The 21622-nt window shown below is 40.2% G+C and overlaps 1 protein-coding gene across 4 annotated transcripts; it reads right to left on the bottom strand.

The window, feature by feature from the left end:
* Nucleotides 1-835: 835 nt before the first annotated feature.
* klhl24a (kelch-like family member 24a) lies at nucleotides 836-21600 on the bottom strand. 4 transcript variants are annotated; one of them, XM_044218669.1, is made up of 9 exons: nucleotides 20430-20446; nucleotides 20077-20112; nucleotides 18340-18458; nucleotides 17400-18244; nucleotides 15260-15444; nucleotides 11435-11553; nucleotides 6198-6386; nucleotides 4279-4467; nucleotides 836-4155 (listed from the first exon to the last, which is right to left on the bottom strand). In XM_044218669.1, the coding sequence occupies exons 3-9, from the start codon at nucleotides 18412-18414 to the stop codon at nucleotides 3955-3957; spliced, it is 1803 nt and encodes a 600-aa protein (XP_044074604.1). In that variant the 5' UTR covers nucleotides 18415-18458; nucleotides 20077-20112; nucleotides 20430-20446; the 3' UTR covers nucleotides 836-3954. The 4 variants fall into 4 exon arrangements, with proteins under 4 accessions (XP_044074604.1, XP_044074606.1, XP_044074605.1 ...); XM_044218671.1 differs by lacking the exons at nucleotides 20077-20112; nucleotides 20430-20446 and adding an exon at nucleotides 21461-21600; XM_044218670.1 differs by lacking the exons at nucleotides 20077-20112; nucleotides 20430-20446 and adding an exon at nucleotides 21375-21399.
* Between the last annotated feature and the right edge of the window lie 22 nt (nucleotides 21601-21622).

Genomic DNA, 21622 nt, shown 5'->3' with positions numbered 1-21622 from the left:
TTTAGTGTGAATGCAGAGCCATTGTTCCCATAAGAATCTGTGAGAAGAATGCTTGTGGTTTTGATTAAGCCAAACCACAATATGGAGTTTATAAATTACAACATAAAGGGGCCTTATCAGTGTTTACTGCAGCACGAGTTGCTCAATCCTAGCTTGAAAAAGCGTGGCTGGTTTTATATACTGTTTTCTTGTATAACACAATGGCTCATTAAAACATCACCAACATGATTGATACATCGCTTGAAGAAATAAAATATTCAACAGCCATATGGAGCAGATTGCAGAAAGTTTAATAAGACCTCATATTGTATTTGTTGTTGTTGATAAAAATCTGTGGTGTGGTTGGTGTTGACAATAGCTGTGGGTTCAGTCATTTAGTATAATTGCTTCTGTTCTATCTTCCACATTTTTATGGTGCGAAGACCAGTGTACTAACTGAAATGAGAATACCCAGTAATGGTTGGGTCAGCTTCATCTATCACATCCAGTATAACAGCTGCCTGGTTTAAAAAAGAATATATAATTAGGACATCTCTCTCAGAGGAGTTTAATATCAAAAGCTGGCATGAAGATGATGCACACCACCATTTTCACATCATAAACTGACCATGCAGTGAAATACATTACTGTCAATTAAAGAAATATATATATTTGGAAATATACTATACAGAACAGTCATAATTAAAATTTCATGTACAATTAAAAGTGAGATACATTCCAATATGCAATTTTAAAAACTTTATTGCCTCTAAACTCTGTTAACCTAATACCTATAAATCTTTTTTTCTCCATTATTTCATTCTTAAACCTTTTTTTTTATGAGACAGGACACAAGTGTTGGTACAGAAAAACTTTATTGATGTTTCTCTTCCACAAGTCAACCGTTACATTTCAACATACTGCAGTTTACAAAAATCCAAAGCTTTCTCGCAGTTAGACAAAGAGAAGGAGAAAGTGGTGTTAAAGTATCGCATCATACATACAATAATAAAAGTAAAATCAGAAGATTTAATTCCCCACTCGTTCCCCACACTCAACAAAGTCACCTTTGGGATTGAATGAAATCCACTTTGGCTTACATTGCATTCATATTAAAATCCATCAATCCCCTTTTAACGCTCAGCTCTTCAGTTTAATTTTTGCATTTGGGAGTCAAAATATCTCGCCAACAAACAGTCCCACAACTCCCCACAACAAGCTAAAAAAAAAAAAAAATCAACAGTCTCATCAAAGTAAACAATGTATGAAAGCATCTATATAACTAATAATGAAAATCAATAAATCAACAAAAGTCAATGTTTTGAGTAAATACTCAGTGAAATCACAGACGCACACACACTCAAACTCTGTCTCTCTCTCTTTTTCTCACTGTTGATCTAACTCCCACTCTTTTGCTTTACCACTTTCTTGCCTCTCAGTCTCCTCTTGTTGGCCTCATGAATGACCCTAAGTATGTTACTCCGCAAAGGAGTGTGGAAGTGTGGGTGGGGCTGAGGATGTTTTTGTTTCAGCCTGTACTACTGTTGAAGACCTGACGCTGAACTCATCCTTCTATGAAAACGCCTGGAGGATGGTTTAAAATACCTCGAAATACCCCCACCTGCTTTTGACTGACAGACGAAAAAACAATCTCTGCTGTTCTTATGTTGCTTACTACAAAGTTACACATTGCTAGACAGTAACAAACATACAAACTCACTGATCACAAAACTTTTCACCCTAAAATGAAAAGTCGAAAACTCACTCTTGACTTTGCTCTCTTGCAGCAGTTTTTGTTGTTTTTGTTGGAATATCAGAGTCATAGCAGGTAGCGGCCAACAGGAGGAGCTGACAGACCCTTTTACTGTCTCTTCCATACGTCACATGAAAGCAAAGAACATTTACTGATACAGTAAAAAAAAAAAAAAGAAATCATGGTCATATAATTCTGCATTTAACAAGATTCTGTCAAAGTGCACAATTGGGGCTCTCGGTTACAGAAAAACACAATATGCAACCTAGAAAGAGATACATTTAAATACAAGTTAAACAAAGAAAACAAAAATGTATTAAAGTCACATTCACAGCAATATCTCTAGTCTATCAACACCTATTGTAGTAAAAGGGAACTTTTACTGACCATGAGCCACATCATCCAAAATCCTTGTCATTCAGAACTCTTAACTGTGTGAGGTATAGCACTGCTACACCTAAGGTGATCAGCAAACACACATACACACATACACACCTGGAGGTATCTATGGTAACCCCGAGTTACATCTTTACATGTAAGTGCACAGGTGAGAGGTGCCACCATCAGTGTGAAAAGTTCTGTTGACAGAAGTTAGCAGTCGTGCAACACTTACACTGGAACTCTTTGATAAACCTCCTTGGCTCAAACACACCCAGACCAAGTCGTAAAAGTCACATACCTACATACCTACATACATACATACATAGCAAACATGCACACCACTTTTTCAGAGCAGACTTCGAGTTTGATCTACAAAAGGATTCTCACATCTACAAAAACACCCACAAGCCCAGTACACCAATGAACTAACATTTATATAGACACACTAAAGCTACATATAATACAATAAACATCCAATTATAAAAAAAGACAAACAAGTATAACTTAAAAAAATAAAATGTCAGTAATGAGTGTAATAATTATTATTATTATGAGCAAAATAAAGCTTAAAAAGGGGCTATAAATGTAGATCAGAAAATGTGAGGTGATGACACACGTGGAGCAGGAAAAAGGGAAACGCACATGGGAAGTGGAACTAGGTGATAAGTGGAGGGATGTGAGGAAAACGTTAACAAGAACGCAGAGCTATCAGTGGCTATGTTCCAGTATTTTGGTACAGCCTCCGCTCTTTATCTCTTCCCTTAACCCCGCTCTGGGTCAACGGGCAAGAGCAACTTGTATTTATGACCACTGATACTGTGGGAGAGCAGCTGGCTGACTGTTGACCACATTTTTATCTGGTCGTTTTTAATATCAAGGAAAAGAGTTAAAAAATGGAGGACAGTACTTTTTTATGTTCTTTATCAGTAATGGGCCGTACTGTTCTGTATGTACGTATGCATGGAGTAAAGTGGGTACAAGGTAGGAAATCTGACCTGGCTGCTCATCTGTCAGTCAAAAATAAATTCATATCAATATTCTTCTGCTGGCAGATCATTCTTGGCTCATTCTTGTATTTTTCAGTTTTTGCCTTAAGGCATTGTTTTTGTTAATCAGCACTATCTGTGATCATTTCAGATCAGTTCAGCTCATCAGTGACCTAGATCTCAGGGTGAGGTTACTTTGCACAGTAATAAAAGCACTATGTTGGGAAGTTCAATATCAAACTGATTACCTGCTTGTAATTAGTATCATTATAAAAACAATTACGAAAACTCAATAATGTTATCCAGATTAGTATGAAAATGTTGTGTATTAAATCCATAAAATGTGCAGTTAGGTAAACAAACCTTCTCATTGTCATTTAGAAACTTCAGTGTTCAAGTTTCTTTGAAAATGTGATGCAATCTGATTGATGACCATAATCATCATCAGTTTTCTTTAATTCTCTGGTATATGATCCATTACTTCCCAACCTTGTACAGTTACTACTAATGCAAGGCATATCTGCCATGTTGATCTGAATCCACTGTGGCTCAGGTTACAGACAAGTCATTAGCATTATCAACCACTGAGCATTTCCGAAGGGGAGACTATAACTATGGTACAGAACAGCAAAATATTCAGAGCACCACGAGTGTTGCTACTTGATGCTGTAAAAAATGAATTAGCTCAACGGTACTGTGGACTGAACTACTTAATGGGGCTGTTCTAAAAAACTGTGTGATTGTGTGTGTATGTGTGTGTGCTGTGCATGGGGTGAACATGAAGAGCTTAAGTTTCAAAGAGGTTAAGTTCTTGAGTGTGTGCTCTCATGTGAGAGTGTGTGTGTTTGTTTATGGTCAGGGCCTTTGGTACTTGTCGTTGTAGCGGTGGATGGTTACACACCCGTGGTAGGAGATCGGCCGCGGCATGGCTGCCACTCCTGTGATGATGCCTGTTGACGGGTCGTAACACAGGATGGTGTCTGTTGCTTCGCCATTTTCCCCTCTGCCACCAAGGATGAAGATCTTACCGTTGCACACCGACATGCCACAGCTCTCCTGGAGGGAGAGAGGGATGGAAATTAGAGGTTGCACCTTCAGAGGATACAAACCCAAGATTCTTGCAGCTGAAGTCAAACAGTTTGTTCGTCGAGTGCTCCGTGTCTGCATTTAATCTATTACCTGTTTGTTAAAGGTTTGAACCACGTGTATCCAGTAGTCCTCTGCGGGGTCGTAGCAGAATATGGACTTGGTGAGACCACCGCACACATAGATCAGGTTGTTGAGGGACACTGCTGTGATACAACGCTTGGCGATGGGGATGTTGGCCCGTAGTAACCAAGAGTCTGTCTCTGGATCATAGCACTGAACCTGTGACATACAGATACATGTAGTTATTTGTGTTTTATTCTATACTCCCTATATTTCTTTAATATATACTATGTGGTGGGAAAATAGTTGTTGAATAGACACACTGAAATATATGGAGCTCATTCTGTGGTTTTACAGACTGCTCTGTGGGAGTTAAGCCTGACTCTATGTGGTTTTGCATACAATCCAAGCATTCTCTCACTCACTTCTTTTTAAAATAGCCAGCTTCCAAACATTGTTGTCTCTAACTACAGCTAACGTGCACAACACAGGATCTCACTCTAACAGACAAAAACCTTTGGGATCAACGTGAATGGCCTTATTAGGAGACTCCAGAGATAAGTAGTTCAAAGGAACTGGAGCCAGCATGAACTCCAGTCGCTTCAGGCCACGTAGAGCCAGGGTACACATAGTCTGCCATGCAGTTAGAGAAACTCTCATCAGATTGCCTCTCTGTCTGTGGATGTGTGTTTTCTAGCCTACACAGACATAAACAAACATACCAGCTATTCCATGAAGGAAAAAAAATGCTTCCACTGAAGTTTGGGCTCCTGTAAATGCCATTGTCTTCCTGTTTACTACCAACATCCCAGCTGTCAGTCAAAACATAATGAGACTATTCCAGGGTAGCCTATCAAGTCCTGATCTCTGGGGTTATCTAAACACAGTGTTAAACAGTGGCACCGCTGGCATATTTTAGCGTGACAGATGACTAATGATGTAATCCTTAAATTCTTTATAATTATTGTTACCCAACATTCCCTCCAACAAAATCTTAACCTTGGCACATTTCACAGTGAGTGTATTTCTTTCAGTTTAAAAAACTGCTTGATCTGCCTTATCCTGCTATGTTTTCTTCCTCTACCATTCCCTAATTCCATCAACATGTCACAGCACATCGCTGTCATCTCATTAAGTAAATGCTTTTCTATCAATGACTCACTGATGTTCAGTTAAAAAATTGGTTTGGAGATAATGATCAGGATTCTATTAATGCAGTAAAACTAGCTTAATCAGGATCAACCAGAATGACCAGGATATGGCTGTTATCACATCAGGTGCCAATCAGTGATGTTCAACAGGAAAAGAAGCAGTTTCTGTTTTTGTACAGTAACTCATATCTCACCAGCCTCCTTTCAGAGTCTAATCATGTTTAGTAATTAATTCTTGGTAACTCAGGAAGCTTTATTTAATTAGGGATAGGCCACAACAATTGTCTAGGCTTACTTTTTTCTTCACTTGCCAGCAGAAAAGTGTGCCCTATTAATTTTTGATCATTCATCTAAAATACATGATCATGCAGAGTCTGTGAACTAGATCAAGTCGGCACATACTGTATGCGTTAGCTATTTCCAGAAGCATATTTTACATTTTACGTTGCACTTCTTTTTTTTTTATTATGAAGAAACTGTTAAGAATTCTGCCTCAAAAAATGCACAGTTCATGCTGTTTTATTACTAATGCAAACAAGACACTTTAGCTTGTAATTTATAAGCCTATTTATAGCACAGCCTAATTTCAATACATAGCTCTCTGGATACCAACAAGTCGATTTATTGTTCAGACAACACACTGAAAAGTGTACTTTGAAAAAAATGTGCTTTGGAGCACCCCTTCTATCTTTAAGGTATAATCACTGGAGACGGGTTATCTGGGACAAAAAAAGCACCTCAGCTGTCATCACTATGTGCATAAGTGTGCAGTTGGGGGAGTACACATCCGTTTCCTACCTTGTCTGAACAAGTGTCATCGTCAGGCCCTCCTCCTATGACAAAGAGCTTGCCAGCACAGCTGGCCACGGCCGGAGAGCTGACAGCCTCTTTCATGGGTGCCACCTCTGTCCAGCGGTTAGAGAAGGAGTCGTAACACTCCACACTGCTCAGGCGGCTCTGCCCATCATAGCCACCTACAGCATAGACCTGAGGGCAGACACACAAACATATCTGGATTGAGGAGGAGTAGAGATTAGGGAAATTATGAGTTGTGTTTATGTGTGATATATACTTTTCCACATACACTATGTACATAGAAAAACACATACACACACACATTCGCTATAAGAGAGATGTTTGTATTCACGCTTGAGTATGAACAATAGTTTCTACATCAGCACTTAAAGAACCAGTCTATCAGGCGCAGAAGAAAGATGATGTACTGCTTCTGAACAACCACCATTATCCCTGTCCTTGTTGTCCCTTGTAGCTGTAAACACTGCCGTGGATCCCTGCAGGTACCATAGCATTTGCTAACCCTGAACTCAAACATAACTTCCAACTATACATACATTACAGTAACAATACCTTCAGCCACAGCAGCAGTTTGTGAATCTGGGTTGTCATGTGGTGTCATCATAATGTGTTGTTAATTCCCATTATATTTTACGTTCAAAATAATATTGTCAGTCAGTAGCCACATTTTATTTTTTAGTTTGTAGCAGCTTTCATTTCCAAGATGGTTGATAAAATGCTGTCCCGTGACATTTTTTTGGATAATCAAATCTGAACCACTAACAACATACAAACATAAACCTTATTGGAAGCTAGAGCATTACAAGCTGGAGAATTGTGTTGAGAAAAAGAAATGAGAAAAAATTGGGAACGTGAGGCATGAAGAATGTAAAAAAAAAAATGTTATAAAAGGGAAAAAGAGAAAAAAAAGAAAGGTAGAGATTTATGGTAAATTTTTATTTCCTCAATAACATTCTCTGAAAGGAGATCACGTGTCAAGAATACACATTGAGCAGCATTACTGCTTTTGAGCAGTAGTGCTGCTCATCAACAGGCGGGTCTTTTGCAAGAGAAACCCTTCAGGCTGTTCCTGTCTTTCCACAAAATCTGATGCACTAACGAGGTCAGAGGGGAGAGAGAGAGAGAGAGAGAGAGAGAGAGAGAGAGAGAGAGAGGAACAAAGATACAAAGAAAGATGGAGGGAAAAAGGGGAAACAAAAAGACGGAAGTGCATGGAGCACATAGATATTTGCATTCAACACCTGGCCTGATTGAACTACCGCCTTTTTTAACTGAAAAGTTGATCCAGAGAAAAACAAAACAAAACCTTTTATTAACTTGTTCACTCCTTCTCTAACATCTCAGGTGGTGGTTCTGAAGTACAGTTGTCTCTGTGTGGCTACATTCATGTGTTTTTTAATCATAACAACACGACAGTCCAGCCTGCATTTGTTGGAGGGCAGCTGCCACACTGTAATTAAGACTATGGGCACGTAGACTGAAATGTGTTTATTTTAATACTCCATGTTGATACATCTGATAACATATGGTAAATGCGGGTTGTTTGTTGCCACAAATGAAAGAGATGCAAGAGAAACAAAAGAGCGATAAGAGTATGTGGCACAGAGATAAAGTTAATCAAGTGCAAAGAGAACATGTTTAGAGAGGTTTCTTTTTCTACTGGCCTTCGAGGGTTCGAGGGGGGGTGCACTATATCACTCTTTTTTTTTCGCCCTCACCACTCTGCACTCACTCAGTAAAACACCCCACATGGTTTCGATACACTGTGAAAGGGTAAGTATATCAATAAAGGCACATTCCACATTAGCTTGATGATGGTAGCACACACTCTATACCGACCTGAGGTATGTGGCTATCACATAAACACTAAGCCAAACATGATTCACAACTCTCTGTGGACACACTTGCTAACCACTGAACGAGCACATTCACAGCTTATTTTTATGACCATGTTCAAACACTTACAATGGCTAAATGATTAACTGTTTCCTTAACATGCAGAGAAGGGAGAAGTAGTGACATGGGAGAATAGAGAGACAAAGATAGAGAGAGAGAGAAAGAGGGAGAGCGCGAGTGAAACGTTATGATAGATGAGAACAGCCGTCACCAAGTGCAGCCATAACAGGGAGAGGAAAACAACTGGTGACCTATTTTTGATTATACTCTATGGAAACAAGACCAGTCCAACAGGACATCACAGAATGCAGGACACTGAGAAGTGTGTGTGTTCTTGTACTTATATCCCTGTAAGAACCAGCTTTAAAAGTTTAGACTTAAGCTTGTGGCAAGGAATAAGTGAATGGATGTAGTAAATGGAAGAAAAAAATGTTTGATTTGTCAATTGAATATGCAAATTGTTTGAATAGTGAGTTAGTGGAAGTCAGCGTTGTGCATCAGCATGCACGCATACATGCTCATTATACAGGCTTGTTTACAACACTCCTCACGCCTTGTTTCTCCATACTTGCAACTGGAGCATCAGTGCTGCACATCAAAAGGTGAAATTACAGACTGAATGAGGAAATGGCTGCGTACAAACTCAGGAGGATTGGGAACTGAATTCTGAGGAAAAACGACAACACAGAGATACACCCTAAAAAGGCAGATAATGTACGTTTTTGAGATAACAGGACAGAAGTAATCTGGAATGAAAACATAACAAAAAGCCTTTTTTGGAAAGGTCCTTCCTGACCAATCTGTTGGTCAGGAATATGAGATATGAGGAAGTGAAATGGAATGAATACCAGTGAGTTCTGAGGAAAAATGATAAAACAAATTAACACCAGCCATAAGAAGATAACACAAAACAAGGCAATTTACAACAACAACAACAAATAATTCTCTCAAATAGACAATGTCATTTATCTTCCGTCAGTAGAATGGGTAGTAACTAACTAAAGGCAAGCGTCTGTAGTGTCTGTAAAATAAACAGAAAGACAGAGAGAAGAAAATATGAGAAAAGGGAGGACAAAAGAGAAGACAAAACCACATGTGTGTGACAGATACAGGAAGTAGTTGGAGACAAGAGCCTCTCCTGGGATTAAAGAAGGAAGGAAGGAACAAGGAACGTGTCTCTTGAGATAAGGTAAAAAAGTGTGTGTTTAGGCTTATATACTGTGTAGCACTATATATGTATCACTGCCTCTTACTCTGTGTGTTGCCTGGCCAGTGTAACTCTTAAGTTGCAGGCCTTGGACTTAAGTATAGAAATACAGTGGTAATGGTACGACTGAACAAAACTTCTACTATTCCATCTTATTTTAGCAACAAATAATCATGAGAGTGTTCATTCAGCTGCAGATCAGTAAGTTTAAACGTGGTTTCCTTTAATGTTCTATAACTGTGCATTACAGTCAAAATAAATGGCAGCCATACCTGGATACATGACTCACTTTGGAGTTAATTACTGACTTTTATGACCCTCCAGCTGATTACCTCATTGTTGTGGAGGGCCAGTGTGTATTTTGTTGTTTCTGTGGCAAGGCAACTAAGCGTTTTGGGTGTTGTTTGGAAGTCATAGCAAATTCAATACAGATTGTCCACAAGCAGAACTCCAAAAAAAATTTAAAAAGTATGTTTGCACAATTGCTGCAGATGACAAGAACCTCTCCTAAGTCATGCCCTTTCTGACAAAGTAAATAAAGCGCTGTTTTAGCCCAAAGCTTTCCAAGAATACTTGTACATGTGCCCATGTTCTTCATGTGTGTATACAAGCGTGTGTACTTGTACACACGATGACTAAAGCACACGCATGACTGTTGTGTGTCAGCCTGAGTCATCTCTGTTTATGCTCTGCCTCCTTCAACTAAGACAATCAGTGGCTGTTCTTTCTTTACGCAACACAGCTAATTACAGTTCAGAAACTTTTCAATACACATGCCATTGTCTTACAAGTGGTCAACATTTGTTTGGCATTACAATTGTCTTTACAACCAGAAACGCTACAAATGTAAATGCCATGCAATGAAGACAGACCTGACTTTCTAGTTTAAGGACATTTCCAAAACGCAACATGTGGTTACAAACATTTTAAAGGTTACATATGTATGTTATTTAATCTAATGATAGAGTATCCTGTCTTGTAAAGAGAATGCAGCAAGCCATAAGAACATAAACAGCCTTGTCCTGTATATATTTACACAGTGAGTGTGCTAAATTATGCCTAAGTATGCCAAATCAGTGCATGTTAACAGGCTTATCTGGGGTTCTTGCAGCCATGTGTGGCCACTCCAGGCGTATGTGGTTGAGCAGAGACACATGGAACATGATATGGGCAAGTGGACTAAGCTAGTTCTTAACTTGGAAGTGTGAGGTGCTGGCACACGTCCATTAAACTCCCATTGCCCTCAAACAAGAATGTCCACCTAGCCTTGTACTAAAGACTGTAAATAGTAACAGCTCAAGAGTAGAAGCAGGGATCGAGGATTAATGATCTGCTCATGTGTAGAAATTAACTTTACTCAAATATCATAACTAATCTGATGTCAGATCTATGTTTTTAATCTGACACTTGACATATAGTACAGTACTGTATATGTAGGGGGCTAGGGTGAAATGCATCTGACATATAATAGAAAAGGATATGAAAATGTTTACAATTTCTACGAGAGATATAAAATAAGAAAAAAAGTTTGAAGGAATAACTACAAGTGACGATTTTTCATGTTTGGGGTAATGAACTGCGCTTTTCCAGTAGCTGAGGCACTTGTTTATATGCCGGTTTCAAATAAAGGCAAACTTCCTTCTCTCTGTTGAATCTGCTCTATGTATCGAGGTTGTGTGAGATGAGCTGGCACCAGTCGTTTGCACACCCTTGGGCAACAAACGGATGCGTCACACATAAAAATAATATAATATTGCTCCTTGTCACAAGGTGCCCTCATAGATCAATAATCATAAGCAGAATGCAGGCTATAGTCAAATGTAAGTGGAATTCCTTAGTGTGGACTCTTTTCTGCCCCCGATGAGTGACTCAGATCTAAGTTAAGACTACTTACTTATTGTCAATCACTAAGTGTGCAAATCCTTTGGTATGTGTAACAGAGACCTATGATTGCGAAAGGTATGAACCGAAAGGAGTCAAAAATTTGCTGTCTAGTGTTACGACTAAAATCTGACACTGAACTATAAATCAGTTCCTACATCAGAGACATCCACGGTGGGGTAACCATTCACCCTGATGCAGATGCAAAACAACCTGCATGAGGCTCCCTCCCTACCTTGCCCAGTAGGACGCCCATCTTGTGTCTCCAGCGGCCTTTGTTAAGAGAAGCCACTCTGATCCACAGGTTGAGCTGGGAGTTATACATCCACACGTCCCTGCTGTTGATGCGACCACCTAAAAACACCAAGTGACAAACATGCCGGACAACAGTTAATATTCAAGACAATAGTTAAGACAATTTTGTGTTCAGTTTGAGTAGAAGAGCCAAAAGGTAAATTCAGCACTCGACAACTCAGATTGTTATCATTTTTAAACCTAATATAAATGAGAAGTTAAAAATTAAACCCGAGCTGCTCTTGGTGAACAGCCAGCTTACTGTGTGTTTGTAATGTTCTCTATAAGTAATGTTTTATCTCCTAACTGGGGCAGAGTTGTAAGTGTCTTATCTGACTTTGACCTGAGCACACAGTCAAACATACAGCAAGTTGGCTATTTAAAGATATACATCCACGCACATGTTTCATTATGTATGCACAGGTGTTGAATAACCATCCGTTTTTAAATTATCTATAAAGTAAACACACCATAATCAGGATATCTTGCGGCAAACAGAGCTACTACAGTAAGACTGAGTATCTCATCTGTTGTCTCTGGACAAACATACACTTTAAGAAGATTTAGAGAATGATAACAGTCACCTGACCAGTTTAAAGTGTGACCCAGACATATTTTTTAAACCTGTGCCCTCGCTCTCTCAAGAACCCCACCACCAAACACACACACACACACACACACCTGTCTGTTGATTCTCCACAGACTGAGGAAAGAACCAATTCATCTTTTAAAGATACAATGGGTAGCACAAGCTAACTTTTTAGCATGGAGGACAGACAGAGACATGATGAAATGTAGGTTAACCAATCAAAACCTGAGAAGTTGAAGACGAAACGTGATGTTATCTAAAAGTAATTTGAGCGACTACGTGAATTCTGTGACCACTGCACTGCCATTTGATCCTGCAGTTATCTGCTGGTTTTTATCCAACAATAAGTTCAGAAGAAGTATATCTTGGAGCGTGGGTGCAGCATGGATGACAAGACTCGAGCACATAAACAGATCAGTGACAATCTGCGTTATTTCACACCAGGACTTAAATTGATCACATGGTGGTGATATCAGTTAATAAAATACAATAAACATACAATTATGAAAATTAATAACATCTCCTGAAACTAAAATCAAACATGTCTCAATCCATTACATTTTGTTGTGACAGAGTTTGCAATTTGCTGTTGGGTGTTGGTCTTTCTACAGAACACATATGGGTGGTTATATGGAGCAATCATAAAGGCATAAAGAAAACCTGCCAGTGTAATCAAAGGTGTCTAGACCTCTTCTGTATTCACATGCAAACAAAGAGGAGCTTTTCTGTACTGTTAACTAGATGACAGACAGACTAAACAGGTGGGTATAGATATTAGGCATGTGTTTCAAAAAAAAAAACATTATACTGTAGCACACAGACAAAAGGAGACATGGAAAGGAAGTTAGTTGCAGAGTGTGTCTGCTGGATAGTGACAGAGCCAGACAGTCTGCTGCCCTTGAGGCTTCTGCTTTTAAAAGATTTACATGAAGGAAACACGTTGACGGAGGACGCACCACTTACACTGCAAACCTAGAAGGCTAGTTAAAAGAACTACTACCTTCAAAGGGGGGTGTTTTCTCGCCAACAACTTCAGTTGGTTACCAGCTCAGATGGGGAGGTCCACTGCTGCTCACTGTTCTTAAGGAACAAGAGGCAGTGACTTTGGAAGGTACCAATGTGATTTGTGGGACAGCTTTCTGAGAGTTACACATGTCTTACAGTTACATGCAGTTTTATTGTTAATGCTAATGTGACTATGACATGCAACCCTCTGGAATGTGTAAGTCAAGCACATGTGTTTTGCTGCTCATTAGCTGATAAGAAATTATCCAAATATGTTTCATTTCCTACAGTGGAGTCAGATAGCAAAGAGACATGTATTTCATGTTGCCACATTAAGCCAAACATTATTTATCAGATCATAATTGAGATCATGCTGACTGTAATCTTAAGAATGTCCGTGCTAATCCGGCATGCTCACTCTGGATCTGACAAAGAGGGTGATTACAATGCTATGGTTGTAAGAAAGTCAGCGGTGGCCAGAGTCCCTGTCTCGGTACAAAACCTAAGAGGTTTTGTAATTGAGCCACATCTTATTTAAGACCACAGCTAACTGCAGCTGTGCTAGAGACTGGAGGCTCTCCAAGGAATTTGCACCAGTTCCCAGTGTGAGGACGGGGGCAGACAGAATGGAGGTATGTGTGGGAATGTAAATGAAAGAGCGCAAGATAAAAATAAAGTTGAAAAAGGGGATTAAATGTATCAAGGCAGATGGGGAAACAAACAAAATAAATGGGGCAATGAAGATCATAATATGCTATAAAGTATAGTCGTGCGTATGTATGTGTGTGAGACAGAGAGACGGGGGGGGGGGGGCATGTTGACTTTTCCAGGCAGCGCTTGAGGGTGGATTGATAGCGAACACGTGAGGACTTGGCACAGTGAGAGCATAAAAAAGAATAAACACAGCACACTCTTTGCTGAAGGGGAGAACATTCTTTTTCCCCCTCTATATTGCTCCCCTCTTCTTAATTTTTTTTCTCTTCTCTATATCTTTCAACAGCTGTTTTTGTCCAGTGGTGTTTTGCAGCTCATATAAAGCATGTTTGAGCATGAGCAGTCCTAGCAGGCACATTAGAACTCCTGTCAATGCATATTCTTGGAAACAACTTCACAAATAAAGACAGAAAAACCCTCAGCCTCCATGCCCTCAATCTAACAACCATACAGAACTGTATTTTGCACACAGCACATGTTTATCAGTGTTTAGCAACTACTTTCACCCTGACCTCACCAGTTAAGATTAACAATGTAATACTAATGTCTTATTTAATCAAGATCTTTTTTTCACTAAAGGAGGCTTACGCAACACTTGGCCCATGCTAAGTTCCAAAAATGCAGCAGCCTTGCCAGGAGGCAATGAGAGCTATAATATCTCAGATTTAGGTTTATTTAAAGCAAATCATCACAACCTGTTGGTGAGGTCCAAAAACAAAAAGGGATGTTAGATTGTTGCATAAAGGAATAAAGGAGATCCTAGAAAGCTGCTGAACCGTTGTAAAAGGTGGTGACCCTAATGATTGGCTAAGAGAGAAAGACTGAGCTGGCCACTGAAGGCCTCTGTCAGCACTGAGCCTGGAGTGTGCATCCAGATGTTGCTCTCACATTTTCCTTCAACTCCAACAGGCTGTGGCTGTAAAAATAACAGAGTCCTTTCCTGCCACTCCACTGGGGGATTAGATGGCAAGCCAAGCACAGAGAGACACTGACCATGTTCCTTGACTAGTGAATTTATCTTTTTGGGTATGACACAATCTTACAAAATTTTGTAACAACCAAGACCATACAGAGTCTAACCACAGAAAAAGCCAGTATAATAGTACTGGTACCAAGGCTTGAGGCTGACATTTGGATCACTAGCTTATATGGCTAATAAATTTAAAGTTACCATGCTATTGCCATTCTGAATTTCCAATAGCCATAATAGTTTTCTTGAAATTAGCTGTTGATCCATTTCTAAATAGTAAAAATATAAGAAAACATGCTGGGAAATTTTTGTTGATGATTTTGGAAAGATGTATCAGTATTTTGAATTTAATTCAGCATCTGTAACTTGACAACATCATCTGCCACAGTTACTAGATACCTGTACATTGCAGTTTGGCTGGTGTTTATTTCAAGTCTTGATGGGACCATGCTATTGAGTTGTTTGTAACAAATGTAGCGGGGTCTTACCTGACACCAGAATGTCATTTCGGAGGGCGCAGACAGCATACTCTGACTTGGTGAACTCAGGTAGTTTGGCCAGTGATTTCCACTCTCCTGTGACTGGATCATAGCATTCAGTGTAGGGCAGGTTGAAGCCCCCCACTCTCTCACAACCTCCCACCACCACAATCACCTCAGAGTAGCCAGTCGACCTGTGCGGAAGGGAGCAGGCAAGGTAAGGCAGAGGGAAAGACGTGGAAAATTTAGAGATGGAGGGGGAATAACACAGATGAAGCTATTATAAAAACACAAATACCAGAAGAACATGTTTAACTTAAAAGGCTCCTTACAGGAATGCACAGATTATAGACATCGTATATAATTAAAATACTGTATATTTGTAGGCCTATACAAAGGGTATGAAGACATATAAACATACACGTGTCAACACCTGGAGGGATTTCTAATTACAGAAGGCAGAAATTTGTGCCTGGGTAGGAACAGAGTGGTGGTTTCCACAGGAATAGCTTCACTTATCTTCAAGGCAAAATTCAGTTTACAATGAAGGTCAATCTAGGGTAACACAAAAACACACTTTGGGCTAGACTTAAGCTGAATTTCCATGATCACAAAGCTTTCCTATTTGGCTGTCCAACATATGACCGCATTTCCTACGTAGGAGCTAATTAACAACAGCTTCTTTTCTTACTCTACCATTCGAAAATACTGATGCATACTAGACTAGTGGTTTATCTGTATAAAAATTCTAGTACAATTTTGATATCACTGTCAGTACAAATGTGGCACAAAAAGTATGTTTCTTTGCACTTCCCCCCACATTTTTCTGTATGTTTACTCAGTATATGATAGAGTGTAGGTCTGATGCAGGTAGGAGATTCGGGTGGTTTCACATGCTTGCATACATCCTAAGAGACAGTGTAGCCCGGGTGTGGTTTAGCTTTATGTGTGTGTGTGCATGTGATTAATTAGATTCTAGAGGCTTCCAAAGTGACAAGAAGCCCCGCTGTAGAGACAGAAAGGTGAGAACCAGGCATCTGTTTTGAGCAGGAGCGGATTTGACCCTCAGGGCAAATGAAACCGACAGTGCGGGGACTAACTGCCTGATTGGCTGGCTCGCTGATCTGAACAGATCTGCCTGGATACTGACACAATACACCTGAAATACGAATCACACAGCGTTAATAACTGACAACTGTTCACCGACACCGTTCCCAGTTTAACCCTTAAAACAGGACTAACACACAAAGGCATCTGTACTGTTGTTTGTTGTACAACAGGCTACCACATGGTCTGTTTTGTAAGTCAGCGCCAACCTTTGTCTTTTATAAAACACTACATTGTAACATCCAACTGGACACTCTTCAAACAAACCCCCCCCAGAAATAAGAGACCATTTGGTAAATAGGTATAAAGTGAACAGAACCCAAACACATCAGCAAGGTAAATTACATTGCTGGTATGATAACAAGACTCATCAATTCGTGATTGCCGTTTCTTGCATCACATCATTTTTTGTCTTTCCAGCCAACCAGTCTGTGTACGAACATGCCCTGCCTCCTTCATTATCATTTCAAAATAGGGTTACAAAACAAAGCACAGTCAACGACATACTTGTCTGTTCAGCACAATAACAAACCCTGTCTCTCTCTCTCTCTTTCTTTCTCTCTCTCTCCCTCTCTCACACACACACACACACACACACACACACACACACACACACACACTCAGACAACAACATCAGTGCCAGGAGCATCAAGTTCGAGTTTGTAACCTCTAGCTTTATGTGGGATAAAAGCTTGACTAACTGCTTTAAAAGACATGTTTTCTTATCTCGCTCTGACCTCTGTCATCACAGTGTAATAGGTGTTTTAACCCAACAAGACAAAAAGGCTGTCAGAAAAGATCAAATAAAATCAGTTTTCTTGAAACTGCACAACAAAGCAGAGTGTAATAAACAGTAATTCATCACCCATGTGACTGCAGAACAGCATTTAATCAAACTAACAAGCCATACTACTTCCACAAGCCAAAAATGTTGTGACAGGATAAACTGATTGATGAACTTGCGTTCCTTTCCTTTTGTAGATAACATCTAGGTTAGATTATCCATCATCTTCTGCATAACTAGTAAGTCAATTTAAGTTACCTGCGAGGACGAGTTCTGGGTGACATCATTTCATTTCCAAGCACGTGGTAACGTCTGGCCTCGTGGAGAAGCTGGTAGCACTCTGGAGCATTCTGGATGAGCTGGTCTCCCTCCACTGTCTGGACAAAGTAGTTGGGGTGCAGAAGGGGCAGGCGCACATGGTGCAGCAGGGCCTTCAGCATGGGCTTTCTGTGCTCCACATTGCTGTACACCCATCGCATCACCGCCTCAAACACCATCTCCTCCTTACCGACGGACAGCTCATCACTGCCAGTGTACTCTTCCAGCTCTTCTATGCGTAGGTCGAGGAACTCCTCATGCTGAGCCACCTCTGAGAAGTTGGCCAGGGCGTAACTGCGGCAGCGGCTGGCTAGCTGCTTCAGGGCATGGGCATCTGCGAAGCGCTGGATGCCCAGGCAGTTGCACGGGTCCAGCTGGTCCTCCAGGAACTTGGCACAGGCATCACGCAGTGTGGTGATCTGGAAGAGGCTGGAGGTCTCAAAGAGGAACTGGACATTCTCGGTGGTGATCTTGGAACGGCCGGTGTAAACATAGGTGAGGAAGGAGTCCATCGCCTCAGCCAGGATGCCGTTGATCTCGACCAGCATCTCGCGGCTCTCACGGTGATCGTTGCAGAACATGGCTCTGAAGTAGGAAGAGCAGGCAGAGAGCACAGCGCGATGGCAGGGGAACTCACGTCCCTGCACGCTGATGACAACATCAGTGAACAGGCGACAGTCGCGAAACTCATTGAATACCTGCAGGATGCCCTCCGAGTGGGATGAGCCAGAACAGAAGTCCAGGACGTCCTGGGTGGCTAAATTTTTGGAGTCAACCTCAAACACCTTAGGAGACAACAACATGCATAAAGATTTATAAAAATTCTGACTTTAATCAGTTGAGACAAAAGCTGCAAGATAGATAGTTTGTTTGACAGCACCTTGCGTTTGACAGCTGGTGAGTCTCTGATCCCAGAGTCCTCCCTGTTCATCCTTCTGCCCAGAATCAACACCATGGCTGCCACCTTCAACGTAGACCTTCTCTAAACTTGAGGATGACCTGTGGATGGAGAGCAGTCAGTACGGTACTATTACAAAAAAAACCAAACATGTTTGTATATCACTATATGCTATTATCATGGCATCCTATCAGATTTGGTAAGAAGGGACAACCAGGAAAAGGACATAAATTCATAAATAGCAACATAATTGGATCACTGTAGTACAAATTGAGAACATTCACCACAGGCAAACAAGCCACAAAGCATGTGTACAGAAGTAGCAGAAAACATATGACTCCCACAGACAATTTCCTCAAGCCCATGGGGTAATGCTAAAATGTCTTACATCACCCTGTGCTGCAGGGCACAACTGTTTGACTGTGTGGAGGATGACAAAAGAGAAACAGACGGGAGAGAGGTTGAGCAACGGTTGGAAGGCCAACCTACATGTCAGTCAGGTTTGTTTTGAAAGAGAGTGGGGGTGCTATCAGGCACAATGCTATCAGTCGTTGTTTGATCAACTGGTGCAAAGTCAGTGCTACTGATAGCCTTGAGTTATGTTTTCTGTTTTAGTTAAACCTGTAGTCTTAACACACTTAACAAGACATTTTAGATGATTAGATTAGATTCAACTTTATTGTCATTACACATGTACAAGTACAAGGCAACTAAATGCAGTTTAGGTCTAACCAGAAGTGCAATAAGCAAGTGCAGGATAGAGCAACATTATGAAAATATTTTAGTAGTACTATGGACATTATATACAGATGGAAATTTGTCTCTTTCAGAAAAAGTACTTATAGCAAGCAACCAGGTCCCCCATGAATTATGCTTTGTTCTCATCCACAAAGATTGCGTGTATATTTAGGACAGCCAATACTCAAGTTCTTGAACAAACTCTCTTATCTATGGCCATAAGGCCCCTGTTAAAGCTGGCAGCAGCTCGGGTCTTTGCTCCTGTGAGTTATTTATCTCAGGTTATTTTTAAACTTTGGCCTCAGCCTCGGCAGACTCAACCTATTCACGTGCGTTATTCACCACCTCCTTGGCGTTCATGTAGACTAGAGGACAGGTTTAACCAGAGGTATCTGACGCATGAAAGATTGACTTTGTGATCCACTGAGGAGGAATAATATAAATAAAATGAATAACATAAAATGAAATAAAGCAGATTTTATTGTGTTACCTTTGTTTTTTATTATTGTTTACTGCTATCCAGGTGAAATAAAGTACCACTGAAATTGACAGAGGCTTATGACAAAATAATACATCCATATAAGTATTATTTATTTACCCATATATTCGTATTATTTATATATCCATATAAATAAACCATCATTTATTGTTTTATGATATTTAAAAAATATATTCAAGTGTTGAAACGTGTCATTATATCTCATTTTTAAGTATTTATTACAGACAGTCAAGTAAAATGTATTTATGTAGCGTTATATGGCCAAGTATCTAAATAGGCAGAAAACACTATGTGCTTCGGTTTACGAAGACTTGCCTCGCGCCGACAGTTAGCCCCTGACAACATACTTCAATAAGCCCACAGTGGCTGAGCCGTTGCTTTACTCAATATTGTGACAAATTCAAACGGAAAGCGAGAAATAATTCTAAATTCAGAACTCACAACCGTTAACAACATGCTTTGTTTTAGATAAAAGTTGTTACCTTATGCAGAAGTTTCCAGATGACGCTTCCTCTTCACTTACAAGTGGATAAACAAAACAAAACAAAAAAAATTGAGAAAAATAAATCTGTATCCTGAAAAAGTTTATCAGTATTTTTGTACAATATGTGCCTTCGTATAGTTATGTAAAACAAAATAGGCTGTTATAAAGCCGGGACATTTTGATTTTGTGGTGATGACAAAAACAAAGAGCTCTAACTAGCTAACAGTAAACACACAACCCATATATACTTGTCAGGCGGAAAAAAAAACAATCCAGCCTACTGCACCCACTCAGCTGGTTCTCCCGGTGCATCACGGGTACTTGAGTTCACATGAACGTTTTGTCTCTTACTTTTTGCTCAATGAGAAACAACACTTCCCAAGCGCCTCGAGTTCTCCACGTGGCTGTCCTTTGTTTGCAAACAAACTTAACTTTTAGTGGAGAAAAAGTTCATAACCTGAAGTGACTGCGGTTGATGCAATACACGATTAATAATACCAGTTTCATGGCGTAACTTGTATGAATGCGTAGAGGACAGTTAGCAAGACAGTATGTAAATGGTATAGGCAAACGTCATAAAATATATTTTACAAGCTGTATAAAATACTTTCCTTATGAACGTGCATTTACATATTTGTTGTATAGACATACAATGGCAAACAAAAACATACAAAGGCGTACGTGCCTAACAAAACAATATAACTGTAATACGATACTGTGGACACGTGAAAACAAGATGAAACGCAGCATGCTTTTTTTCAGGTGAGGAGGGAGGAGGAGTTAGTTGGAACAAAGGATGTCATAACTTCCTCACTGTGTTGCAAAATATTTTTGAGAGCTCCCAGCCGGGTTCCCTGAAAGAGTCCACGAGGTTATCAATGACCCAACACTTTTTTGAACCATGTGTGTGGTATTGGGGAGAATTGTACCCTTTACACATCGTACTTCTGTCAGTGAAAGTTACAGCCTGTGTACACTTGAGACACTGGACAACGCACCAGCAACTCAATGTCCAACTTCAGGAAAAGGGCACAGGTCAGGAATAGGTGATAATACTACACAAGCGCACAAGTAAGGTTGTTTTGGCCTCCAGCCACCTGCTGTAGAGTTCACCAGAACAAAACCATGTAATCAGAGAACACTATAAGGACAATTACCAGGATATGCATCACTGCCAACAGCAACCACTTCCATGGAAAACAGGTCAATCAATACAGAAATGAATCAGACATTAGAGGAAATTAATACAAAAATGGAAAACAGTAGTAAATGTGATTTTGTGTGTATCTGATCGACCTGCAGATGTAGAAAGTCAGGCAGTGAGCACCAGGAGCATGTGGAAAGGGAGCAAGTCCCGGTGGCTTGATACCAAGCAAACACACCTACACTTGCTGCAGGAAAGAGCAGGACAGACGAATGTGTCCCTCTGCTGTTGAGTTGTTGTACCAGTTACAGATGGCACATATCAAAGACAGGAAAAAAAAAGTCCCTGCAGGCAGGATGTCTGACTCATCACGATCCACCACACCTTCCTAAATGAGGGA

This window comes from Siniperca chuatsi, linkage group LG13, assembly GCF_020085105.1.
Source record: "Siniperca chuatsi isolate FFG_IHB_CAS linkage group LG13, ASM2008510v1, whole genome shotgun sequence".
In the NCBI taxonomy this organism is placed as follows: Eukaryota; Metazoa; Chordata; class Actinopteri; order Centrarchiformes; family Sinipercidae; genus Siniperca; species Siniperca chuatsi.
This window is presented reverse-complemented; position numbering and strand designations above follow the sequence as displayed.